General features: G+C 41.3%; 1 protein-coding gene across 4 annotated transcripts in view; it reads left to right on the plus strand.

The window, feature by feature from the left end:
* The window catches only part of ZNF521 (zinc finger protein 521), a 532,966-nt gene that overhangs the window by 302,276 nt on the left and 203,548 nt on the right, over positions 1-27,142 (plus strand). For 3 of the 4 annotated variants that reach the window (XM_073550821.1, XM_073550823.1, XM_073550820.1), the window contains one exon: positions 9,745-9,783. The exons of the other annotated variant lie outside the window; for it this stretch is intronic. In XM_073550821.1, coding sequence (XP_073406922.1) covers positions 9,745-9,783 — 39 coding nt within the window. The remainder of the gene's footprint in view (positions 1-9,744; positions 9,784-27,142) is intronic. 4 annotated transcript variants of the gene reach the window in all.

Consider the following 27,142-nt stretch of genomic DNA (forward strand, 5'->3'; position numbering starts at 1 on the left):
AGGTTCTCTTTAAACATAATTCTATATTTATTATTAGGCCTCTTTTCATCTGATTATAAGGCTACTTTCACACTTGCTTTTTTTTGCAGCGCGTTTTTTTGCGCAAAAAAAGCATGGAAAAAACGCATACAAACGCTGAATTTTTTTCAAGCATTTTTATGCGCATGCAGGAAAAAACGCAGCGTTTTGATGCGTTTGTATGCGTTTTTAGTGCGTTTGCGTTTTTTTCCACATTGTTTGTCTTCACCCAAAAAAGGATTTGGGGTAGGGTTAGGGTTTATGGTTAGTAGGGTAAGGGGTAGGGTTAGGGTAAGGGTTAGGGGTAGGGTTAGGGTTAGTAGGGTAAGGGTTAGGGGTAGGGTTAGGGTAAGGGTTAGGGGTAGGGTTAGGGTTAGTAGGGTAAAGGTTAGGGGTAGGGTTAGGGTTAGGGGTAGAGTTAGGAATAGGGGTAGGGTTAGGGTTAGTAGGGTAAGGGTTAGGGGTAGGATTAGGATTAGGGGTAGGAGTTATGGTTATGTTTAGTAGGGTTAGGGTTAGTAGGGTTAGGGTTATGCTTAGAGTTAGTAGGGTTAGTGTTAGGGTTAGTAGGGTTAGTGTAAGGGTTAGTAGGGTTAGTGGTAGGGTTAGGGTTAGTAGGGTTAGGGGTTATGGTTATGTTTAGTAGGGTTAGGGTTATGGTTTAGGGTTAGTAGTCAATATAGTAAAGCTCATCCCTAATGTTGACTTAAAAAACGCATGTTTAGGGTTAGTAGGTTTAGGGTTATGGTTTTGGGTTAGTAGTCAATATAGTAAAGCTCATCCCTAATGTTGACTTTAAAAACGCATGCTTAAAAAAACGAATACGTGCGCATGCCAGCGCGCACGTATGCGCACCCATAGACTGTAATGTTAATTTTTTGGCAAAAACGTACGCATGCGTTTTTTTTAAGCAGTCGGGTGGACCAAAAAATGCAACATGTAGCGTCTGGACTTTATGGACGCACACCTTAAAAAAACGCAGCGCACGAAAAACGCATACGTGCACATGCCAACGCGCACGTATGCGCACCCATGTTACATATAGGGGAAAAAGCGCATGCGCACGTATGCGCAAAAACGCAGCGCAAAAAAACGCAAATGTGAAACCTGCCTTAGACCATACTGGAGAGCCATGTTGCAAAGACAAAATGATGCATGGCATAACCGGTGGAGTGCCCGGGGCGAGGAGTAGGATTGAGCTGGGCAAGTTTAGACTTAGACGAAGCATCAGAGGAGTAACCAGAGTCTTAAGGAAACCAATGTGTCAATGTTTTATCCTGGGCCACACCACCACCAGCATGTTGCTCGGGTACATGGATGCCATGGGCGACACAATTTTCTATAAAGAGCTGTATCATTCCTCCTGAAAAACTAATATAAACACACAGTCTGTTAGTCTGTTCTATTTTGATAAAGATGGAATCCGGGGAACCCATTGATTATTATTGAGTCCCTTGTGTGTCAGATTTTAGAGCAGAAAAAAAGCTCTGCATGCTGCGCTATTTCTAGGGTAAATACTACTTATTAAAAGTCACCTCTATTCTCAAGAACAAACATTTTTCATCCATTTTGTTTACCTGTTGTTACCCAAGGTGGCTGGTTTCCTTGGCAAGGAAGATGTACTTGCATGCTCTTTGCTTGCCTAAGTAGACAGCATAAGCCTCTGAGCTCAGTAATTGGCTGCAGCAGTGATGCGTGATGTCGACATGATGTGACTGCGCCAGCTATAACACCTAGACCTGTGCAGCATTGGTTAACAAGAATGTCATTTTAGGAGGGTGACTAAGAGTTTCTTAGGCATATGAGCGTTTGAGGCCCAGTTTACTCAAAGTGCAAAAACCCCTTTAAAGTGTGGTCTGCCTTTGTTCAAAATAGTCATTAGTATGCCTATGCCAGGCACTCAGCACACCCTTGGCATGGCCAAGCATTGTTTGTATCAAACTCAAGTAGGTGGGAAGGTACAAAGAACTGCTTGGCCACTGCAAGGTTCACCGGGTGGTGCCTGTGCTTGGTGAACAGTCAATTTTGTGCATACTCACTTTAAAGAAGCACTCCCAGGAAAATGACGATTTCTTATTCCCTTAACAATAAGTATGTTGTAAAGTACACCAAGAACACTAAGAACACCAATCACAACAACCTGACAAAAGTCGGAATCAGGAAGATGGTAGACGAAGGCCAGGAGAGGTACGTAAGTGACTGGAAGAACGACATCATCAGCTCACAGAAACTGACCATGTACCAGAGTCTACAGAGAGACAACAGACTGGCCCCATACCTGGAGAAACTCCCGGACCCCAGAGACTGCAAGATCCTGAGCCGGTATAGACACAATTTGGCCCACAGTCTGGCCATCGAATCCGGCCGACACAGGCAGAGCTACAAGCCCAGGGAGGAAAGACTGTGCCAACACTGTGACCAGGAGGCCCTGGAGGATGAGACCCACTTCCTGCTACACTGCCCCAAATACTCAGCAGTGAGGGACACTCACTTCAGGAGACTCTCACATCTCTTCTCGGATTTCATCACCATGAAGGAGGAAGAGAAAACATATCCTGCTGGGGGAAGAAGAGAGAGCAGTGGAGATAGCAGCGCAATATGTGAGCGCATGCCATAGACTGCGAGAAAGAGAACTATGATATGCCATGGACTTCTATGGCCCCCACCCTGGATCTGCCCCATCCCCCCATCCACCTTCCCTATGCCATGGACTTCTATAGCCCCACCCTGGATCTGCCCCATCCCCCCATCCACCTTCCCTATGCCATGGACTTCTATAGCCCCATCCTGGATCTGCCCCCATACATCTTTCCTACAGCCCCTACTCAACATCCCTACAGTCCATATCCCTATTCCCTTTTGTACACTTGCTTTAGCAAAACTAATGTGTATTTAGTTCTGCCAATAAAGCTTCTTTGAATTTGAATTTAAATTTGAAGTACGTATGAGCTTTTATAACTACCGATCATCGTCTTTTCCTGATATCAGCATTGTTCTTGTCTTCTTCTGTATCTTGTCACCACAATTCAGATTGGCCGGATCATACAGCGGCTTCTGTGTGGACCAGAAATTGAGTTTCTCAATGGAGTTCTATGAGATTTGCATAAAGACTTTCATAGGATCACACAGAGAAAGACGCTGTGTGGAATAGCCAGTTTGAATAGTGGTCATTTGGTGAAGAAGAAAACTGGAACGTCCATGATATCATAAAAAAATATATCACAATGGCTCTCTTCTCTGCCACAATTATTGAAGGTATCTTCATCCGATGCAGGTAGCATTATAAGTGCTGTGATGCGATATAACCCACTGCTAAATCGGCCCATCTGACATTGTCCAGCCCTTCAGTTTGTTTTCCGTACAGCATAAGACCCCATTCAGACATCCGTGTTTATTTTTTTTCGTACAATAAAAAACCCAGAACATTGTTCATCCAATTTTCATCCAATCAGTTTTTACCATCAGCATGGCATACATTTTTTTTGGCCAAAAAATTAATAAATAAAATTCTAATCTTCCCCAACCATTAGATGGTAAAGAAAACCACAGTTGGTCCACTCCAGAATTCAGTATAAACTTATTACCCTCACCCACAAAGCCCTCCATAGCTCAGCACCACCCTACATCTCCTCCCTTGTTTCAGTATACCACCCTACCCGCGCCCTCCGTTCTGCTGATGACCTGAGGTTAGCATCCTCAATAGTCAGAACCTCCCACTCCCGTCTCCAAGACTTTACATGTGCTGCGCCAGTTCTTTGGAATGCAATTCCCAGGTCAATACGATTAGTCCCCAATCCCCACAATTTTAAGCGTGCCCTGAAAACGCATTTATTCAGACTGGCCTATCGCCTCAACACAATAACCTAATCTATCCCTGTGTGGCACAGCCAAAAGTTTTACCATAACCAGATTCCCCGCATCATGTTCCCACATGCTTTATGCATCCATTTAGCCCTCTGTGTTTGTACTGTTACACACTTATTATGGCTGGTCCATACAATCAGGGCAACTGTTACCACCCACCTTTCATGTCTACCTCTTTCCTCATAGACTGTAAGCTTGCGAGCAGGGCCCTCTTTCCTCTTGGTATTTGTTATAATCTACTGTATGTGATTATTGTTATGCTGTAATGTCTATTGTCTGTACAAATCCCCTCTGAAATGTAAAGTGCTGCGGAATGTGTCGGCGCTATAGAAATAAAATTCATTATTATTATTATTATTATTATTATTAAAACATGAAACAGACGTCTGACCATTCCCATAAACTCTACTGGGTGCTTGTTCTCTCATGAAAAAACATGACCAGAACAAGTACAAGGAAAGCAGACATGTGAACAGGGTCTTAATCACATCCTGTATGTTTGTGTGACATGACATGTGATATAGATGGGAGGAGGGAACAGAAATACAGGCGGCTATCATAGAACTCAAAGTGGACAGATCTGTGCCCACAGCCATCTAGTGAAGAGAAAACAGCTGCACTCTGGGAAATTTTGATTTTCAATGCAAAAAATTTTTTATTGAAGACACCACAGGGGAATAGTGCGCTGAGGTAACGTTTCGACCCTATGTCGGGTCTTTTTCAAACCTCACTTAAAGCACAAGAGAAAAAGAAGCAATCACGGCAGTATGAATGTGCAGGAGGGTCTAAAGTGCCATATGTAAAGGTCCGGTCTGGCAGAGACCAGGCAGAGGTCCTGAGATGAGCTGGAAGCGTGGGGCAGCAAGCGCCGTTTGTGGTGTAGTGTGACTACACCTGATAAATGTATTATCTTTTCTGTTTGTTTTTCTCTGAACCGTTCCAGCGTTTCAGAGAAAGCATAGTTTAAAGATCTGACCAAGATCATAGGCAAAGATGAGACGAGCACCACCTAGACGGCTTCTTCCTCCATCACTTTTTATGATTGACAGGTCTCTATCAATCTACTGACGAGATTGGATTAATCTTGTCCCCGACTGGATCTTTAAACTATTCTATGAAACACTGGAGCTTTTCAATAAAAAACTAGATGCAATTGTGTAGCCAGACTAGGATTCCTGCTCCCCATGGCTTGACAGGTTCCCTTTCAACTTTGCTCTGATGAGCATTTGAGGTATTCATGGTTAGAGGCAGGAAATCAGCCAAATTGCTGAACAGTAATCATAGACAATCCCTCTCACTATATGGTACCTGACTCTGCTCTTGGCTATACTGGCATATAGTTGATTTAGATGAAGAAGCCATGGAAGGATTAGAATTTGTTTTCTAGTGGCCATAGGATGGAAAATGTAGCATTACAATTACGGCCATTCTGATAAATACCTATTTACTACAAGGACACTGTAGCAGAGTCCAGATTGTCTCTCTGCCGCAAGTTTACTCCAGCTACCAACCTAATCATGGCCGGAAACTGAACTTAGAGAATAAACATAAATCTCGATTTACACTTCAGCATTTCACAGGTGTATCCTGTTTGTTTTCCAGCCGTATAGTGTATTGTGCTTATCGCAGCCACTTTCCTCTCTGGAACTGTTGTAACAAATGAAGCTTTAAAGGGAGCCTGTCACCATAAAAAGCAATTCAAACCTGCAGATATAGGGTTTATCTGCAGGGTAATAGCGTTCTCAACCTGCCCACACTTAGCTGAATGCTGCAGGGAGAAAATGAACTTTATTCCCCCGGTAACATTCTGGTTTCAGTCATGGGGGCAGTGCTGATTCTGTCACCGCTCTGAATATAGAGAGTGGCGGCTGTAACCGCAACCCCGGCCCTGACTGACACTGGCTCTGCATTGGGGTCAGCTGTCAGTGAGTGCCGGCAATCGGCTACGTGCAGGTGCCTGGCAGGTTAATAACGCTGTTAACCTGCGCATCAACCCAATATCTGCAGGTTTAATAGCGTTTTTACTGGTGACAGCTTCCCTTTCACTGATGAAGGTGATTTTAGGTATTGGAGCTGCAGTAGAATATTCTGGAACTCAGTCTAAAATTTGTTTCCCGGACTTCAGGCATATAATTAAATCAAGGAGTGGGACCAAATTTTCAAAGATTTATTGCTGGTTTGGTGAGAAAGATTTCGAGTTTGTCAAGGAGCGCTTCTGGCTGATTCATTAATTACTCCGAGTATTTCAAGGAATATCCAGAAAAAGAAGGGGGGGTGCAAATCTTTTTGGTGTCTTGTTGCTCAGCGTATAACCCTGTGTTTGGGTACTGGAGTAATCGTCTGGATCTGCTGGCCTGCAGCTCAAAACAGGTGGAACAAACTACCTTGTAGAAGATTCGTCAGAGAATGCAGAAAAGGATTTCCAGTTTGTCAAGGAGCGCTTCCAGCTGATTCATTAATTACTCCGAATATTTAAAGGAATATCCAGTTTATTATTAGACATAAAAACACAACGCGTTTCGGCTATACATAAAATTAGCCTTCATCAGACATAAAAACACAACGCAAAAATTACCTGTTGAAGGCTAATTTTATGTATAGCCGAAACGCATTGTGTTTTTATGTCTAATAATAAACTGGATATTCCTTTAAATATTCGGAGTAATTAATGAATCAGCCGGAAGCGCTCCTTGACAAACTGGAAATCCTTTTCTGCATTGCAGGTATGGTGGAATCTGTAGAATGAGAGAAGGAGAATGGTGCTGAGTGCTACATAGAGTTAATATTAATACAGGTGGCCTATAGATGCATGCATATGGTAGTTCATATTCAGTGTGTGTGCATATATATATACTGTGTGTATATATATATATATATATATATATATATATACACACACTGAATATATTAGTGAATTACCATATGCTTGCACCTGTAGGCCACCAGTTCTATATATATATACTTATACTTTTACACATTTATATGCGTATATATATATATATATATATATATATATATATACATGCAATGCAATAAAAGTGAAGAAAAGGAGAAAGAGATTAATTTTTCCCACAGCCCATAAGACGTGCAGTAGGCACTTGTTCTATGGGCTGTGGACTGCAGCATCACCGGAATATTGAGGTCCTCGCAGCGCTGAAGATCAGACACTACTCATTAAGAGAGTGCTTGAGACACTTTTGATGCGCACAATTCTATTTCTTTTGGTCTTTGTGACACTATATTCACTATTTTGCTTCCTATGGTAGAATTGAGTACTCAAAGTGCACACATACATGCAAAAAGAACCTTTTCTATTGAGCAAGTTCAGCCATTTTCATCATTCAGCAAGTGCATTACAAAGGATAGTGCAAACTGGATTTAATTTATTGTGCTTTAGGGCATAGCACAATATATGATCTTTCTGTGATTCTAATGAGCAAGAGAGATCTTTATACAATCTTAGGCCTTCTTCACATGTCCGTTTTTTATGTCCTTATGCAGTGCGTATTTTTAGGACCGCAAATACGGCCACATGCACACCTTTTGTATTCACAGGTGAGAGCACATGTAAAATTTTTCACACAAACAGGGTGCCCCTCTGAAAAACTTGCACACAGACTAAATGCATGCTGCACATGTGCACACTGCTGACATCCGTGTGTCATCAGTGTGACACGTACCGACACATGGGAAAAGCAGTACAATTAGCACTGTTCTCAGGCACCGGGTGGTGAATGCAGCTCTCATCATTGTCACTTGGTCTCCCTGCGATCTGCAAGACCAGGCGATGCTGATGGGAGTTGGAGTAAGCCACCGCTGTCTGTGTATGGTGTGTATTACATAAACCTAAAAAAAAATGGTATGGGGTCCCCCTTCATTTTCCTAACCAGTTGAAAGAAAGAGGCTGATGTTAATATTCTGGGAAAAGGCTAATAACCATAAAAGTTCCCAGGCTATTAATATCAGCTCACAGCTATTTGCTTAGCCTTTACTGGTTATTATAGGGGAGACCTGTATCCTTAATGACGTTACCATGATCACACGCAGCCACAGGATATAACTTTGCATTATTTTTATTTTTGGTGAATAAATGTGTAATAGAGGGTTGTGGAGTGTTTATTTCAATTAAAGGACTTTGCTCTGTGTCTTTAGTAAATTTGACTATGGAGTTAATAATGGGGGTGTCTGATAGAAACCTCTCCATTACTAACAGCTGGAATTTATGTCAGCAAACATAAAACAGCTAACGTCAGCCTCACAAATATTACCCAGCTTGCCACCGCACCTGGGCAAGTGGGAAGAGTAGAGACTAAGCACCAGATTTGGGGCATCTGATGGATTCTCCTCTTCTGAAGCAGCTGAAGACTGATGTTCTCACTTTGGAAGGGAGCCAATATCCATGGCTCCTTCTTAGTCTACAATTTCAGCCCAGAGCGATCTGTTTAGCCTTTGCTGGTTAGTAAATATAAGGAGGACCCCCACATCATTTTTGGTTGGGGTCTCCCATATAATACCCAGTAAAGGATAAGCAAACAGCTGTGAGAATCAGCCCCCAGCTGTCGGCTTTCCCTCTGCTGGTTATGAAAATTAAGCGAGACCCCAGACCATTTTTTTATTTATTTAAACAATAAATGCACCTCCCCCTCACAGGTTTTCCATCTGTCTCCGCCTTCCTCTTCCTTGATTGACAGATCTGGCTTTGACAGAGCAAGTGGGGGGCAGAGCTACCGTAGATGGAAAACAAGCAGGTGCAAGGATGCACTGAAGTGTTTGGTCATGACAGCGGCACACAGAGTGCCTGTGCTTGGTTTGAACAGTCATTTTGTGCTGTTAGTCCCTTTTTACAGTTGTATATGAACTTTAATTGTATGTGGCAGAAAGTGTGGTGTGTGAAGAAAGGGCATATTGTTTTGGGAGGAGTGTGGGTGAATGCATTGTTCACCTTGCTGTATAGAGTGTGTGGATTAGATAGTTTGCTCTTTGTACTGTGCAAGTGGCAGATAATGGCGTAAAGCAGATGTATGGCTTCTAGTCTATGTCAGGCATAACATTTTTGCTAATACAACATATGTACTTAAAAATGATAAATATTTTCTGTGTTTGCTGCGTTTGATGATTTGTTATGTGTCCAGCAGGACTGCGGTATAGAATACTATTTCATTTTATTAACCTCCTTACATTCACACCATTCCCTATCAGTATTAATGTGAAAACTATTTTACGACGAAAAATGGGTAGGCTAGTTTAAGTACTTAACATTTTATTGAAATTTAATTGAATAGTTAAGGGGTGATTAAAAATCTGAAATTAAGACTCTTTAGGAATTAACAACGTCCATTAAGCTGTAATGGGGCCGTTCACTAACCGACGTACCGTGCTTACACAGAATGGGAGATGTAAAATTGCATAGGAGTCAAATTAATGAAAATCTCTGTTTATTCTTGTGAGGCTTTGTGCTGGCGAGCTGTAAATAACCTTAAGCCATTTATAACATCCATCATGGAGGATTTTGCTATAAATGAGTGGTGAGATGAAGCTTGATGGATGGCCATGTGACCTGACGGAGATACTTTGCTGATAGCGATGTATGATACCGGGATGGATGCGCATTGGAACGATCATGCAGTTACCTAATAATTTATGTGAAATATTTAGCAGGATAGTTCAGTTGTCGGCATAGATGAATCCTATTTGCATAATTAATGTTCCTGAGCAAAACTGATGTAACCAGCTCTGTATAGATCTCTCCCATGTATGCAATTCCCTAATGTTTGCATGCGCCCCTTGACAATGATAGAATTCATCTTCCATTATTATGGCTTGTGACTGTATTCTTTTCACCCTTTCTCCTCAAAATTATAGGTACAGTTTATTCAGAAGACAAGATACAGACAAGTAAAAGTAAATATTTACATTTTTTATTGTTATGCCACAGACGCATTCAGTATATTTCATTCATGAACATTAAAGCTATTTGCCCACGTAGCGTTTTAAAACGCACACTAAAAACCGGACTCCTTCCCAGAAATCGCGCATTTTTTTCCGCGCGATTTCACCGCGATTTTACCGCGATTCTGTTCGCGAATTTGCCGCGATTTTTTCAAGCACTTTCCAAGCATCGCTTGGAAAGTGATTGACAGGTTGGTCACACTCATCAAACATAGTGTTTGACAAGTGTGACCAGGTTTTTACTATTGAGGCCGCCTATGCGGCATCAATAGTAAAAGATAAAATGTTAATAATTATAAAAAAATAAAAAATCGGGGTATATTTACCTTCCGATGTCCCGCACTGCCATCCCGGGCCGCAGCGTTCCCAGTAATGCCTTGCGAGACCTGTGATGACGTTGGTCTCGCGTTACTATAGCGATCTCGCTAGACCGCTAGAGTCACGCGAGACTACGTCATCACAGGACCGTGCCGCAAGGCATTACTGGGAACGCTTAGGCCGGGAATGCAGCGCTGGACATCGGAAGGTAAATATCCCCCGATTTTTTATTTTTTATTCTTTTTTTTACAGGGGTATGGTACCCAGGGCCTGGAGGACAGTCTCCTCTCCTCCACACCGTGGGTACCAACCGCACATGATACGCTTAACTTAAGTAAGCAATTCTCATGAATTCCTATGGGTGCGGAATCGCGGCAATTCTTTGCGATTCCGCACAAAAGAATGAGCATGCTGCGATTTTTTCCGCGATGCGTTTCTGCCGCGGAAAAAAGCGCAGCATTAGCACAGCATGTGCGGAATGCCATAGGAATGCATGGGGGGCGTTCTGTACACGATTTTTAAACATTTTTGTGCCGAAAATCACGGCAAAAACGCTTAAAAATCGCATTGTGGGCACATAGCCTAAAGGCTTCTTAGGCTACATTCACACATTTTCGTTTTTGCGCTTTGTATTGCAAATTAAAAGCTGCTTTTTACAGTACCAGCAAAAGCTATGAGTTTTCAGAAATCTTGTTCACACACTGCAGCATGTCCCATCTTTTGGCATTTTTGCAGCATTTTTTCTCCCATAGAAGCAATGAGAAAGTGTAAAAAAAACAGCAAAAAGCATTGCAATCAGTTTTTGCAGCATTTTTTTCCAGTGAAAAGAATGCAGGTACAGCAGGATGTCATACACATTTATTTTCGTGATTTCCCCAAGATTAAATCTAAATGTCTTGGTGTCCTCCCAGTTAAAATTAGTACAGTTTAATGAAATTAGTAGTATGTATTAAAGTAAAGAAAGCCTGATCATTTAAATACCCCACCAATGTGTAAAAGTGAGCAATGCCTGACAGATGTATGAAATTGAACAATACCTGACCAATGCAATGCCCAACCAATGTGTGAAAGTAAACAGTGACGGACCAACTCAGTGCATTGCCCATGTCCTAAGGCCCCGTCTCACATAGCGAGATCGCTAGCGAGCTCACTAAAGCGTCACCGATTTGTGACGCAACAGAGACCTCGCCAGTGATCTCGCTACATGTGACACGCAGCGGCGACCGGACCCCTGCTGGATATCGCTGATCGTGCTTGAATGTCCTGGGCCATTTTTTCATCGTTGATGTCCCGCTGGCCAGCCCGCATCGCTGTGTTTGACGCCGACGAGCGACCTCGTTGGCGACGCAGAACTCAGGGACACGGGCTGAAATCGTTCAGAATAGCTGCTGTGTGACAACGCACCAGCGATCCTTACCAGGTCGTATCGTTGTCGGGATCGCTGGTGCGTCGTTGAAGAGCTCTGCCTGTTTGACATCTTACTAGCGATCATTTAGCAACGCGCCAGCGATCCCTACCAGGTCGTATCGTTGTCGGGATCGCTGGTGCGTCGCTATGTGAAACGGGACCCTTAGGTAAACTATGCCTGACCAATTCTACTCCTCCCGCTGTTTTTACATTTGCAATTGTGTATTTTTTCATGAACTTTTATGTTCAGAATAGTCACCATTTTTCAGACATAAAAAAAACTTTTTCCACTAAATAATTTGATCAATTTGCCCTTTTTTCCAAAAAATGTTTTATGATGTCACATATGTCTTGCATTGGTGGCCTGAAAATTTGTATTGTTCATGCTTGCATGGTGGAAGCAAAGCTGAACTTTGGGATGCTGAAAAACGCAGCAAAAAAAGCAGCAAAACTTTAAAAAAAACATTTGACATGTTACAGTGGGTATGGAAAGTATTCAGACCTCTTTAAATTTTTCACTCTTTGTTTTATTGCAGCCAGACCCCTTTAAATTTGTCACTGTTTTATTGCAGCCATTTGGTAAATTCAAATAAGTTCATTTTTTTCATTAATGTACACTCTGCACCCATCTTGACTGAAAAAATGCAGAAATGTAGAATTTTTTGCAAATTTATTAAAAAACAAAAACTGAAATATCACATGGTCAGTATTGAGTGGAAGCACCATTTTGAGCTAGTACAGCCATGAGTCTTCTTGGGAATGATGCATCAAGTTTTTCACACCTGGATTTGGGGATCCTCTGCCATTCTTCCATGCAGATCCTCTCCAGTTCCGTCAGGTTGGATGGTGAACATTGGTAGACAGCCATTTTCAGGTCTCTCCAGGGATGCTCAATTGGGTTTAGATCAGGGCTCTGGCTGGGTCAGTCAAGAATGGTCACAGAGTTGTTCTGAAGCCACTCCTTTGTTATTTTAGCTGTGTGCTTAGGGTAATTGTCTTGTTGGAAGGTGAACCTTCGGCCAAGTCTGAGGTCCATAGAACTCTGGAAGAGGTTTTCATCCAGGATATCTCTGTACTTGGCCACATTCATGTTTCCTTCAATTGCAACTAGTCATCCTGTCCCTGCAGCTGAAAATCACCCCCATAGCATGATGTTGCCACCATCTTGTTTCACTTTTAGGATTGTATTGGGCAGGTGATGAGCAGTGCTTGGTTTTCTCCACACATACCACTTTGAATTATCACCAAAAAGTTCTATATTCGTCTCATCAGACCAGAGAATCTTATTTCTCGTAGTCTGGGGGTCCTTCATGTGTTTTTTAGCAAACTATGCGGGCTTTCATATGTCTGGCACTGAGGAGAGGCTTCATTCAGGCCACTCTGCCATAAAGGACTGGCTGGTGGAGGGCTGCAGTGACAGTTGACTTTGTGGAACTTTCTCCCATTTCCTGACTGAATTTGTGGAACTCAGCCACAGTGATCTTGGGGTTCTTCTTTACCTCTCTCACGAAGGCTCTTCTCCCAAGATTGCTCAGTTTGGCTGGACAGCCAGGTCTAGGAAGACTTCTGGTGGTCCCAAACTTCTTCCATTTAAGGATTATAGTGTCTACTGTTCTCTTTGGAACCTTGAGTACTGCAGAAATTATTTTGTAACCTTTGCCAGATGTGTGCCTTGCCACAATTCTGTCTCTGAGCTCCTTGACCAGTTCCTTTGACCTCATGATTCTCATTTGGTCTGACAGGCACTGTAAGCTGTGAGGTCTTATATAGACAGGTGTGTGCCTTTACAAATGAAGTCTTATCAGTTTAATTAAGCACAGCTGGACTCCAATGAGAGTAGAATCATCTTAAGGAAGATCACAAGAAAATGGACAGCATTTGACTTAAATGTGAGTGTCTGAGCAAAGGGTCTGAATACTTATAAAATGAAAAGTCAAAAAACAACTCACCTGCTGCGGCATGTGGTGTGAGGAAGCATGGAGCTTATGTAGTTTCACGTGGAACAAATCAAGGAAATGGTGAATCAGCTTCCAAAAAAATTTCAAAATTTATTTGTTCACAGCTAAAAACAGGATTAAGCAGGACATGGTTCACATAATCAAGTGTTTCAAACACGCTAGGTGTTCCTTCCCAGAGCTTTGACACGTTGCTGCTACACTTGGTTATGTGAACCATGTCCTGCCTAATTCTGTTTTCAGCTGTGTACAAATAAATTTTGTAATTTTTATGGAAGCTGGTTCACCATCTCCTTGATCTGAATACTTATGACCATGTGATATTTCAGTTTTTCTTTTTTAATAAATTTGCCAAAATTTCTACATTTCTGTTTTTTTTCAGTCAAGATGGGGTGCAGAGTGTACACTAATGAGAAAAAAATGAACTTTTTTGAATTTACCAAATGGCTGCACTAAAACAGAGTGAAAATTTTAAAGGGGTCTGAATACTTTCCAAGACCCACTGTATAACCACATGTCTGAAGTTTTAATTGGAGGGGGTCTGGGTCCTAAGATCCCAAGTGTCAAACTTGCTTAGGCATCATTGGGGATTTTGAGACCCAGACCCTCACTAATCAAAAGTTTCAACATGAGATTAGAACTTGTCAAAAGTGTTCTTAAAGTTTAGTTACCCTTTGACGCCATTATCAATACAAAAAGAAAAGTGGCTACAACAAGACTAAAGCAAGTAGATACAATCACTATGAAGTACACCCATAATTCCTGTGTGGAGATGTAACAGGACTGATTTAAGGGTCACCTTAGTTTAAAAAAAAAAGCCCTCTGATATATCAAGGTGGTGTTTTCATGTGCTGAGACTCTCACTGAATGCTAGAATGGAGGAAGAGATGAAAGTATCAGTCATAGCCGAAAGGGCAGAGCCTTCAGCTGAAAGCTCCTACCTTTGCTTTTCACTGATCGGTTTGATGAAATATGCTAGTCTGACGTGTCTGAAGACTTTTAGAAATTACAATTATTTTTTAATGTGTCAAACATGGAAGTTATCTGTCTGCATTAGATTTTATCAGGAATTGTGCTTAAAGTGGATTTATCATCTGACAGAGCGAAAAATAGCGCATACTTAAATTCAATATGCCCCTTCCTCAGAGAACCTATCATCTATCAGGGACTTCCAAACACAAAAGAATGTCAGAAATCACCGAAACTGCCAACATTTATTTATTGGGTATTGGCTACTTAAACGTAAGGGGGTAGTCCCATCTCCAAGATCCTATCCCAATATGTAGTTGGTGTAATAATAATAACATTAGCAAACACCTCCAATTAGAAATGTAGGATAGTTCCTCAGATTTGCTATGCCGCTTACCCCATGTGCAAGACATTTCAGTAGCTTAGGTATCCATAATTATGACCACTCATATAGTGACAGTTAGTTGTTAGTGGTCGTAACCATAGATACCTAAGCTACTGCAATGCCCTGCACATGAGGTAAGCAACATAGCAAATGAGATGAACTATTCTACATTTCTAATTGGAGGTGTTTGCTAATATTATTATTATTACATGTACTGATTATTGGAATGGAATTTTGGAGATGAGAATACCCCTTAAAGAATTACTCCCAGTATTTTTTTTATTATCTAAACCTTTGTAAATGTCTATGCAATGTAGTGCAAGTGCGTTAATATACTCACCGATCACCGTATTCACAGGTTCCAGCGCCGTTATTCTCACTCACCTGAATTCTATTACCACTTCCGGGTCACACTTAGACCCAGGTGTGAGCCGACGAGTCAGTAATGAAGTAACGTGAGTGAGAAGAGGAACAGAGTGGTGCTAGAAACTGGGGAAGATGGTGATCAGTAATTATTAGACACCTTCAGTACATTACACATTCATTTACACATGTTCAGCTAATAACATTTTTGGGGAGTAATTATTTGAATTTGCTCTTTTGCACTAGTAGAACAATGCCATTTTTGACCATTAGTTGTGCCTAGTTTTGCAGCTCAGCTCTATTGGATATGCTGCAACATCACACACAGACCACGGACAAAGGTGGCACTGTTCCTATTAAAACGAAAATCAGACTTTATTAAAGTTTGGATCAACTATTATTTCTTATTCTTCTAATAATTGCTAAAGTTCGATCACCCAGCACCCGCCTTGTCCTGTTAAAACCATTACGCTACAGATACTGTCCAGTATTTCTTTGGTGCAGTTTGCAAATGCTACATACACAGTATTACTTAAAAAAAAAAAAAAGTTTAATGAATGAAACTACTGTAGTTGATTCTGACATATTAGCCTCACTTGCATTTGTACAAGAGGTTTGTTTGTCTGTTTGTTTGTTTTTTTGAAGAGTTTTACATTGTTACTAAGTTTAAGCTTTAAGACTTGTAATAGGTCCTAACTCAGAGTTTAGTCTTAAATGTCTATCAAAAACCAGGGGAAGATTGCTGCTCATGGTTTTTGACTGCTTTGAAAGGAAACTTGAAATCCATGCTCTTCTGACAATAAATAGCCATTTTACAGCTTTGCCTGAACATTAACAAACTTTTGGCCATTAGTGACTTGTAAATGAAGCCTATGTATCACTTGCCAACATAAAATAACCATAATATCTAATAACGTTACTGAGGATAAATATGATTAATATCTCACATATTCAAAAGTGCACAATCCATAGAGGCAGCAAGGGCGGCTGCTACAGGGAAATAAGGGGCTAGCCGTTATTAGCCATATTACTTACTTTAATTGAATTGAGCTTAGGGGCAAAGAAGCACCGATTTCCCCTTTCCATGGTGTTAGATATGTAGCGATGTCAGCCAGTACCAGATATGGGCTCCATTGTAATCATTGCTATGCGCACTCTCTCCTTCCTGTACTATATATTCTGCTGCTCCCATTCCAGCACCATTACTAGTTCCAGACCTACCCAGTGATGGAACTGTAGTCTTGAATGCATGGATGTATTGGATGTTGCATGGATGCATGGATGGTCGTCATGGATGTTGCACGGATGCACGTATGTGTTTTGTAGGGTACTTAAGCCATATAAATAACTAAAAAGAAGCTTTTCATTGCTCAAAGGTTTGCAAAAATTAGATACTGTAGGCACTTACTGTTGGTGTGTAACTGTGTCTTAGGATCCACCATTCTGCTGGGTCAATTCTTTGTCTTTGCGTATGATCAAGGGAGTTAGTTTAGAGGGTACATTAAGCAATTTGCTTCCATATTACTCCCGCGGATGTACTGACTATACCAGAGATGATTAACTGCATTTGTCCCATATGATCCAGACTTGGTGTATCATTTACTGTGTTTCTTGCTGTAGCTATTAGTCATAGCAGCAACCAAGAGTTAAGCCCCCGTCACACATAGCGATCTCGCAAGCGAGATCGCTGCTGAGTCAAAATTTTTGTGACGCAGCAGCGATCTCACCAGCGAGATCGCTGTGTGTGACACTGACCAGCAACCGGCCCCCCTGCCGGTTATCGCTGATCGTCCTGGAATAGCCAGGACATTTTTTTTACCGCTAGTCTCCCGCTGGCCAGCACACATCGCTGCGTGTGACAGGCGGGAGACCAGCGATCAGCGCGCTGGTAACTAGGGTAAACGCAGGGTTTCTAAGCAGCGCACGTCACTTAGAAACCCGATGTGTACCTTGGTTACCAGCTCCCTGTACCAGCGTGCTGGTAACTAAGGTACACAGCGACGCACGCGCTCGGCGTCGCTGGTGCTGATTGCTGGTGAAGCTACCTGTTTGGCAGCTCACCAGCGATCATGTAGCGACACACCAGCGATCCTGACAAGTTGATATCGTTCTCGGGATCGCTGGTGAGTCGCTATGTGTGATGGGGCCCTTAGAGTCCTTTCTATTATGTGAGCTCATGAGTCCTAGATATCCATGACTACTGGCTTCTACACCTCCCACCACTGATCACCAGCTTTTTACTTTAAGCATACTATACCGTAGGTAGAAAAATGTCAATCAGCAGCAGGGATTGCCAGCTGCTCAAGAATACCAGGACAATTTCTATCACATATATTTGCAATCAAAATTGTTTGACCACCTTTGCAATGTAGGTTTATTAGCCAAATTACAAACGTTCTGCTGTTTTCAATAAACCAATCAAACAAGAACAATTTAAATAGCTCAACACAACTAATATACCAAGTGATTTCTAAAACTTCATCACAAAATACCGGGACATGGCAGAAAGAGGAAGTTATCACCTGCTGTGACCACATTTCTGACGATGTAGGTGGTCAAAAATCCCAGAATGTCTGTAAAAGACCTACAGCGAGATTCGGTGGCAGCAGGCACTGAGGTTTCTATTTGCACACTAAAGAGCATACTAAATGTTGAAGGTCTCCATGCCAAATCTCTAAAGCTGAGAAAAAGATTTTCACTACCTTGGACTGACGATAAGTCTGGTTCTCTGTGGATGCTGGACCAGAGAAGTCTTCACTCTTGTGGCAGGTATCCTTCCTAAAGTATGCTGGGTGTTTTGAATTTGTTAGCCCCATGTAGCCATTACATCACAATGCCAGTCATATGCTCTGTGAGGATTAGTGATCAGGGCCTTCTAGGTTCTAGAGATGCCCAGGGTGCCAGGCTGAGGATGGCAGCTACAGAAGTGAAAAATGTGAAAGTCTAGTTACCATAGAGGACTGGACTGGATTCTTTTGAAACCACCATGGAGACCTTCAGTATTTCATATGTGCAAATTGGAACCACAGTGCCTGCTACCACCAAATTTTGCGGCATGCCTTTAGAAGTCCCTGTAAGGTTTTTGACCACTTGTATCCTCATGAATCTTGTGGCAGCCAATTATAGCTTCCTTTTTCTGCCACTTACGGGAAGTGTAGCCAGTGCTCTTTGTGTGGCATATTGTGCTGCATTTTGTAGAAACCACTTTAAATATTAGTTGTGTTCAGCTATTTAAAATTCAGCTTCATTATGCTCAAAACCATGTAAATAAACCACGGATGTTTTTGACTTCTTTTCTGTGGAGCGATGAAACAAAACTGGACCCTACGGATCAGTAGTATGGTTGGAGGAGGTAGAGTAAAACATTAGCTGAAAAGAACACCCTGCCTACAGTGAAACATGTGAGTTGCACGGAGATGTTTTGGGGCTGCTTTGCTTCCTCTTGCACTGGAAAAAAGTAGCATGTGGAAGGCAAGATGAATTAAGTCACGTATCAAGAAATATAGGGTGTCAATGGTTCTTCCAAGAGGACAATGATGCTAAGCATACCACAAAGTCCATCAAGGCTTGATTTCAGAATTCCTGAAAGATGCTGAATTAGCCATCACAGTTGTCTAATTTGAACCCCAAAGAAATTTTTTTGTTGGTTTTGAAGAAGGTGATTTCTGCATGCAAATGTAAGAATATTAGTCAATTGGAGTCATAGTCCATGAGGAATGGGCTAAGAGTTTTCAGAATCTTTACCAGGAGCTGGTGTATGGCTATGCCTTATGTTTGCAGCAGGTCATATCAGCAAAAGGTGCTCTACAAAGTACTGAAAATGCTTGAATGAAGGTGTAGAATAATTCTGAGTCTGCGGTAGTCAGTAAAAGTGGCATTTTGTGTTAAATTTGGAGAAGCCACTTGTTATATTAGTTGTGTGGAGCAATTTAAATTGTACTTGTTTGGTTGGTTTATTTCAAACAGCAGAAAGATTGTAAATTGTGTTATTAAACCTAATTTGCAAAGGTAGTTGAATAATTTTTATTCCAACTATTGATTTGAGCAAAAGTGCTTGAAGTTAGCTTCCATATCCCATTGATTGTTTATAAAACTCGTAGGGGTCCAGAAAAATGACACATAATGGTTTTACTACTGAAGAGCTGGTTGTCAACAGAAAAATAAAATGGCATCTCTACAAACTCAAAAACAAAAAAGATTTTGCCCTCCTAATTCTGCACCTGTTCTTTTGTTAGGGGGAAAAAAATTAACCGCTATCACCCACTCTTCAGTTGAGTATCCTGCAAACCCTTTTTGTGACAAGGTGGCATAGGGTATTTCTTGCAGCCATTGCAGAATTTCAGTGGTGTTTTTGAGATATGTTTTCCTTTCATATAGAGGACATTAGAGTTGAGTAACTGTAAATCTAAGTATTAAAAAGTAAATGCATTGCAGTATGGATATGTAGTAATCTGCTGTATTATAGTTCATTCACAATTCTTTTCGTTGCTACTAAAATCACTCAAACTTGATGAAAAATCACATCCCTATTGGCTAAGAGATCCTCAATTGCTGCAGGATAGTTTGTTGCCTTTTCATCAGGATCTGCTGTTGCAGTCACTTTAGCTTGCTCAGGTAATTTGCATTCTACTACAGCCATATAATTAAAAGTAGATATGAGCTCATCTTTTAAAATTCGAATTTGCAAGATTTGCTAAATTTTCCACAAAACTTTCTTTACCCCGGAATCAAAAGTACCATATTTTTCGGACTATAAGACGCACTTTTATCGCAAAAAATTTTTGGGGAAAATGGGGGTGCGTCTTCTAGTCGGAATATACTTACAAATACTGTGGCGGCCGCAGGAGTCAGGCGATTCTGCGGCGGTCCTGGTCCAACGTTGCCGGGCGATGATCACACTCTCTTCCCAGGCTGGTGTGGCAGGTTCGGCGGTGGTGCTCCTTGGTGCGGTGGGGGCGACTCTGCCAGCATCTTGTGAAAGCCCGGAGGCCCCTCATATCCATTGCTGCGATGCGGTAGCCTCCAGGAAAATGGCCGCCAGGGGCGGCGCATGCTCAGGCTGAGATCTCGGCAATGAGATCTGTCCCGATAGGTACTTTAAAGTGTCCATTTTCCATTAAAAGATGTGCATGATACTCAGAGGTCTCCTAGAACTATTTCTAAACCATTTCAAGCTCTTAAATGCAAACACAGCCTTAGTAATGTCAAATTGACCTGAACATAAATGGCTTTTGATGGATGGATAACTGGTGGTAAGGACAGTCTGTTCTTTACACACTAATCCTTTTCACTTCTGTGCTGTTATGCACAATATCTCAACTGTTTGCTTTGTGTTCATGGCCTTCTCATTCTATGTCTATAGTTGTAAGCTGCAGAATTCCCTGCCTCTGCTTTTATACAGGCTATTTTAGGCTCCTCTTGATTTGCTATACAAAGTGATGTGATATCTGCAAAGTATTATGGGGGAAGCCGCACCGGAGGCCATGTGAGCCTTCTAAGGCTAATGTAATCTTAGATGTGTAAAATGGCCATTTTAAGTGATTTACACAAAGTGAACTGAAAATTGCTCAAATTCACTGGGTTCTGTAAATTCTTAAAGATTTGACTTAAACCAATTCGCTTATCTCAATCCAGTTAAAAAAGTAACAACCATATGCCACTTTTGACATGCTTTTTTGCCAGACTACATCTTTGTGTCTTCCCTGCCATGCATACACCAGCCAATCACATGAAAGGGTGATTCATCATTTCAGACCCTCATGGTTCACTTTTGAGGATCATGTGCCCATTGTTGGCACTTTTGATAGTGTACTGCGTACACCCAGACTGCATCTTGGTGTCTTCCTGGCCATGCATATACCAGCCAACCACATGAAAACATGATTCATCATTTCAGACCCTCATGGTTCACTTTTGAGGATCACGTGCCCATTGTTGGCACTTTTGATAGTGTACTGCGTACACCCAGACTGCATCTTGGTGTCTTCCTGGCCATGCATATACCGGCCAACCACATGAAAACGTGATTTATCAGTTCAGACATTCATGGTTCACTTTTGAGGATTATGTGCCCGTTGTTGGCATTTTCGATAGTGTACAGCATAGGAACTCTGACCTGACCTTTCTGCAGCTCTGCAGTCCCATACACAACAAGCTGTGATGTCTTGGATGTTTTTATTTCTTCATATCGTAACATTGGCAATGTGTGCTACAGTATCTCTTTCTGTGAGATCAGAACAGACACATTAGCCTGAACTTCTCACGCACATTGAAGAGAATCTTTAACCACATTTAACCTATCTAAACCAATAACATGGGCATACAGGTCATAGACTGCTGAAAAGAGTCCTAACTGTGTGTCTCATGCCAGATGTCTTGTTACTAATAAATCAGCTTTTATCTGTTTATGTAAATGACCTCTTCCAGGCAATGGGCGGGATGTTGCCTGAAAAACGTAATTCTTTTCCTGTGATGTTGGTTTCTTCAGAGGAAATCTAGTGCACTGCATTGCTGTTCTTTTCTTTCCTCCACAGTTTTCCATCCTTCTATGGGCACAGGCATCAAGTGCCTTTTGCGCAGCTGCCGTTCTTAGTGTTCTCTGGCATACGTGTCTAATCACGATGGGAACACTGGGAATGGCACCTGCACAGAAAGTTATTTATCCACAACAAGTCATCTGATATGAGGCACACAGGCATCACTCTCTTCATTAGTCTTTCACCTGTATGCCCATATTAATAGTTTAAATAGGTCAAATGTGGTGTCCATTTAATGAGTCTTAGGCATATGTGACCACTTAGATGGTTTACGATGTCCATTTCTTTAAGTTTTTTGTAAAAACAATAACCACTGCGTACTGGTATCACCCGCAAAAAACTGTGGTTTTAGAAAAGCTCAGATTCTTATATTTGCCTAATTTTCACTGCTTAGAACATCTCAAATTCAAGAACTGATTGTTTTCTTGCAATATGTATCACCTCATTTTACAGGTACCATTGTAATGAAAAGGTAAACGAGGAGTGAGGGGAGATGGGGTGGAATAAGAGCGTGATGCTGGGCCTTGTTTAATTCATAACAAGCTGTGGTGTGACTTACCCCAGAAATCTTACTCCAATTCCTGACTGGAATAAGACTTTTGGTGAGGCGCATGAACACACAAGCCATTTTATCAAACACTCTTGATTAATTAAGCTTTGGTTAAATGGTGGCAAAGAAGGAAAAGTTGTGGAATTATGAAAATCACAGGATCTATAGACATACTAATTATATGCAAGTGATGAAAAAATGGAAACAAAATTATCAAAGCATCTCGATTTATTCCGAATCCAATATGAGTACCATGATCAGAAATACACGCATCGTTTGTCAACATGACAAAACCAGGCCGCATGTTGCACGTGTTACTATGAGCAGCCTGTGTGGCCCAAATGTGCTACCATGGCCAACAGCATCTCCGAACTTGTCTCCCGTCGAGCACATCTGGAACGTCATTTGTCTTCAATTGCTTAGCTGCCAGCAGGGGATTTTGATGATTTGTGTACCCAAGTGCATTTAGCGTGGCAAAAGATTCCTCAGAAAACCAATAATAACCTTATCGATAGCATTCCAAGGCATGTACTACTGTAATTTATTTATTAGGCTTTGCTTATATAGTGCCATCATATTACGCAGCTCTTTACAGGCATTGTCATCACTGTCCCCATTGGGGCTCACGATCTACATTCCCTATCAGTATGTCATTGGAGTGTGGGAGGAAACCGGAGTACCCGGAGGACACCCATGCAAACATCATTTTTTTTTTTTTCATTAGGAGCAGTATTGTAGCGTTGATACCGTCTTTTATCCATAAGCTCAGAGGGAACTCGAATGTACATTGAGATGTAGAATGATAATTCTGTCTGCAGTGTCAGGATGTCAGCGTGCAGAATGTAACACTATTAAACAAACATAATGCAGGAATATTTTCTGACCCCGTTGTTTCCCCCTGTACGTCGTGTGTAGTTCACTGCCGGTTTGATAAATGACCCTATAAATGTTTTTATTTCTCAAGGCATCCTTCAGTGGATTTTCAGGAGCCGTTTTCATTCCTAGTTGGGTTTAAAGGAAAACATGACCTTTCAGACTTCTCCTATCAGAATTTATAATTTTGCATCTGTAAGCCCCCGCAAATACTGGGAATTGCAGCTCTGTAATTAATATGCTCAGAGGAGATACAATTTGCCCGTCTACTTATCTCAAGGTCATGGTCTAGGTGACAGAGATGGTGAGACATTAACTTACCAGTTCCTCCTGATTGTATATCCCTTTTTTGCTGTTGCTGTGCTATGGTTTTTGAGAGTCTCTCTATATTCCCGATTATATTTTGAGCATTACCGGCGCATTACATCATACATTTTAGGATTCATTTACCATCTGTACGTCTTTTGCATTTCCTTGCTAAATGCGAATTGCATAAATCTTGCTTGTTAGTGTTTACTTTTCCCAACAAAGATATTTAAGATTGGAAAGAAGCGCGTTGCTACTGTTATTGCTTTGTTCTGTCTTTATGTCTGCTGCCTGATTTTTTTTTTTTTTGGCAAGGTGCATACTTATATCATCACAGAATCTGCGGTTTCCCAGTAATGGATTCTAGAAGCAGAAAAAAAAGTTTCCCTCTTATTGTTTTTTAAGGAAGATTTAAAAGTCCTATGGTTATAACGTGATTTTTTTTAATGCCGGCTTTTTCTTTTTCTTTGCTGAATGCTTTTTGTCAGTGTGTCAGAGCCTCTCCTGGTATGTGATGGGGACCCGGTGCACATATACACCTTTTCAGTTCCACAGGGATAGGGCCAGATGGAAGAATTTGATTATCCAGCAGTAGAGGACCAACTGTTCAGTTGGATACAGAACCGGGAGAAAAGGGTTGAAGAGATCGAAAATGGCTGTTGTATGAGAAGCCAACAGTTTCCGAAGGGAACCAGGCAGGCACTGAGGTGTAGTAATGCAGAATCTCTTCCAAGTACCAGCTGGGGCTTTCAGAAACAGCTATCCCCATAGCAGACACTCTGCAGGCTCCAAGCAGCTTGACTTCACCATATGTGGAACTTTTTATTCCACAGCTCCCTCCCTAGAGTACCGGGCCGCAGGGACCCCAAAGCAGGTGAATTGCTCATAATGCAGAGCAGTAAATCACTGGGTTAACATGGGATGCCTGGATAGGGGAAATAGATGAGCAGGAGAGTACTTTGGACTCAGAACGCTGAAGTCATTATCAAAAGGAGCAAAAATGAGCTACTGGCTAGAGCACTCAGCTATAATATCGCCCCTATTGTCTGCCCCGTCCTACAGACATGACCTTCATTCCAACCCCGCGTACAATATCTGCAGCAGCGATACATCTGTCCAGCGTGTTAAATGCTAACTGTACATTTTATATTGTGGAAGAAATGTATCCTGAACTACAGATGGCATTGGACTGTAATACAATTGATGATTTCTGGCACCGAGATTCCTGCATTCTCGTTTCACGACAGAAAACAGTGCATCCCGGCCAGCCGCTGGAGTCATTAGAAAGGGACTTGGAATTTGTTTTATTTTTTAAAATTTTTTTTTCTTTCTCATTCAGTCACGCAGAGCTCATTGAAGTGGATGGCTGTTCTCTTATTAGTGGAAATTGTACATTATAAAGGCTCATGTAAATTAAAGGGGATTTTCTTAGAGAGTCGCTGAGCAGAGACATTGCTCAAATGCAATAGACATGGAGTAGTTTATTCCGCCTTACCTATGTATACACATACCTGAATAATAAAAGTCAAGGTCCTGTCCATGTGTTGTTCCCTTGGCTGCTGTAATGTCTTTCATTGTTGCTTATACAGCTCTCTAAGCTTATTGATAGGGGCCCAGAACAACATGGCGTGAGCAGCAAACATCATCATAGAAACAAAAATAGCAACGTTTTCCTACTTTTATCCTTAGTGTTTATTTTGAAAAGTGCAAATTTTCCAGTAATGAAATAATAATAATTATTATTATTATTTAAATAACTAGATGGTGGCCCGATTGTAACGCATTGGGTATTCTAGAATCTCTCTCTCTATTTCTCTCCGTGCCACACATCTCCCGACGTTCGAATGCGCTGATTGGTCGCAGCCAGCCGGGTGCAACCAATCAGTGCCGCGGGATTTCCGTTACAGAGAGACAGACAGACAGAATTAGACGATTATATAGTAGATACTCATTGATGATAAAGTTGAGCAGCGTCATCCACACACGCATCAAATACTGCAACCACTTGACCACAGTAGTTCACATATCTGCGTGAAATGTCCGTGTATCGCACAGTTTGTTTTATCAGCATAGGGTCCCGTTGAGTAAAATGGATGGATTCAGACATTCTTTAAAATGACGGATCTGAGAATGAGATCCTTGAGGCTGAGCATGTCCTATTCTGATACAATTTTGAGGATCAGAATAAGGGCACAGTCAAACGGCCGTATAGCACTGACGACGATCGCATCTCAATGCTCGGACTGGCCGGCAACTCTCCTGACCCGGGCGTAACAGCGTCATGTATTTCTGTGCAGCTGTCACACTCAGGTCAGAAGAGCCACCGGTCAGTCCAATCATTGCGATGCGATCATTGTCCTTGTTACACGGCTGTCTGGCAGCACCCTAAGACATACGGTACTTAATGAGTCTGTGGGATGTCCAATAAAAAAACTGGACAGAGCACCAACAGGTGACACAGAAGTGTGAATGCAGCCTTATTGTTCTAGAAATATTGGATTTTGTGTCTATCCCTGGAATAGGCAAGGGGAACACAGGGGAAAAAAAACATATAATTGATAACACCAGGTCCGGAGCTATCCCACCTGTATAAATATAATGTCATCTAACCTTACGCTTGTAAGAAAAAAAATCACATAAAAAAAACATGAAAATATCAAATCATTCAACAAAAAGCAAGCTCTTATATAGCTCTGTCTACAAAAGTACAAAAAAGATCAAAGAGTACAGCCACACAAAAATAAATAAAAAAAAAAACATTAAAAAGGAGCAAAGCATAAAAAGCTGTATACATTTGGTGTCACCAAATAATTCTGTCTTCTTCTACTTCCTTATATAATATGATTTATAAAATCGGGATCCCTTAGTGTTCTCGGTGGTGGAGCTAATTGAAGCTATATTCTTGATTGACTGGTTTAGCTGAATATTAAAATCAATATTAAAATGCCCAGCTTAGATCAAAATTCTTCAGTAGCAGCTGAGAAATAAAATTCCATTATCGTGCCACCGTTTTCAGTACTATGTACAATGGCCACAGAAAAGAAAGATTTTGCTTCCTGGCCTGAAAACTTCCCATGATTTGTTTATGCCTTAGGGCCTACCTCCAGCAGCCTACTCCTTATCTTGCTCCTAAAATGATACACCGAATAATAGAGGACACTATCTCATTAAACTCAAAATCCTCATCCATTTTTTTCAAGGTATAATTTTGTTATAATGGTTGAAATGCACGCTTGTAAATGTCAGATTTTTGAGGCAGCAGGTTACCTTGTGACATATAAACATAATATACCCTGCCCTGGGCGTTATTTTAAACTTTCCGTCATATGTGAAGCGCATAACTAAACTTCTTGTGTTTATTTAACAATCTGCTAAATAGCTTGCAGATTATATATATTTTTTCATTAATCATTACTCTGGCATGTATACAGATAAATATCCAGTGCTCATCATAAATGAGTGCACCCCCTTTGTAAAGCAAGATTTTAATCAATATATCACTGAACATAAGAACAATTTCCAAAAATTTGGTCACATTTTTGCAACATGGCCTTGAAAAAATTTGTTTGGAAAATAATTTTTTGCTGTCTGCAAAATTACAATGGCCCACATTTCAGGGAGTGTTTTGTAGTATAATATCCAATAGAAA

Source organism: Dendrobates tinctorius, unplaced genomic scaffold (assembly GCF_039654945.1).
Source record: "Dendrobates tinctorius isolate UK_male_01 unplaced genomic scaffold, ASM3965494v1 ptg000171l, whole genome shotgun sequence".
Taxonomy (NCBI): Eukaryota; Metazoa; Chordata; class Amphibia; order Anura; family Dendrobatidae; genus Dendrobates; species Dendrobates tinctorius.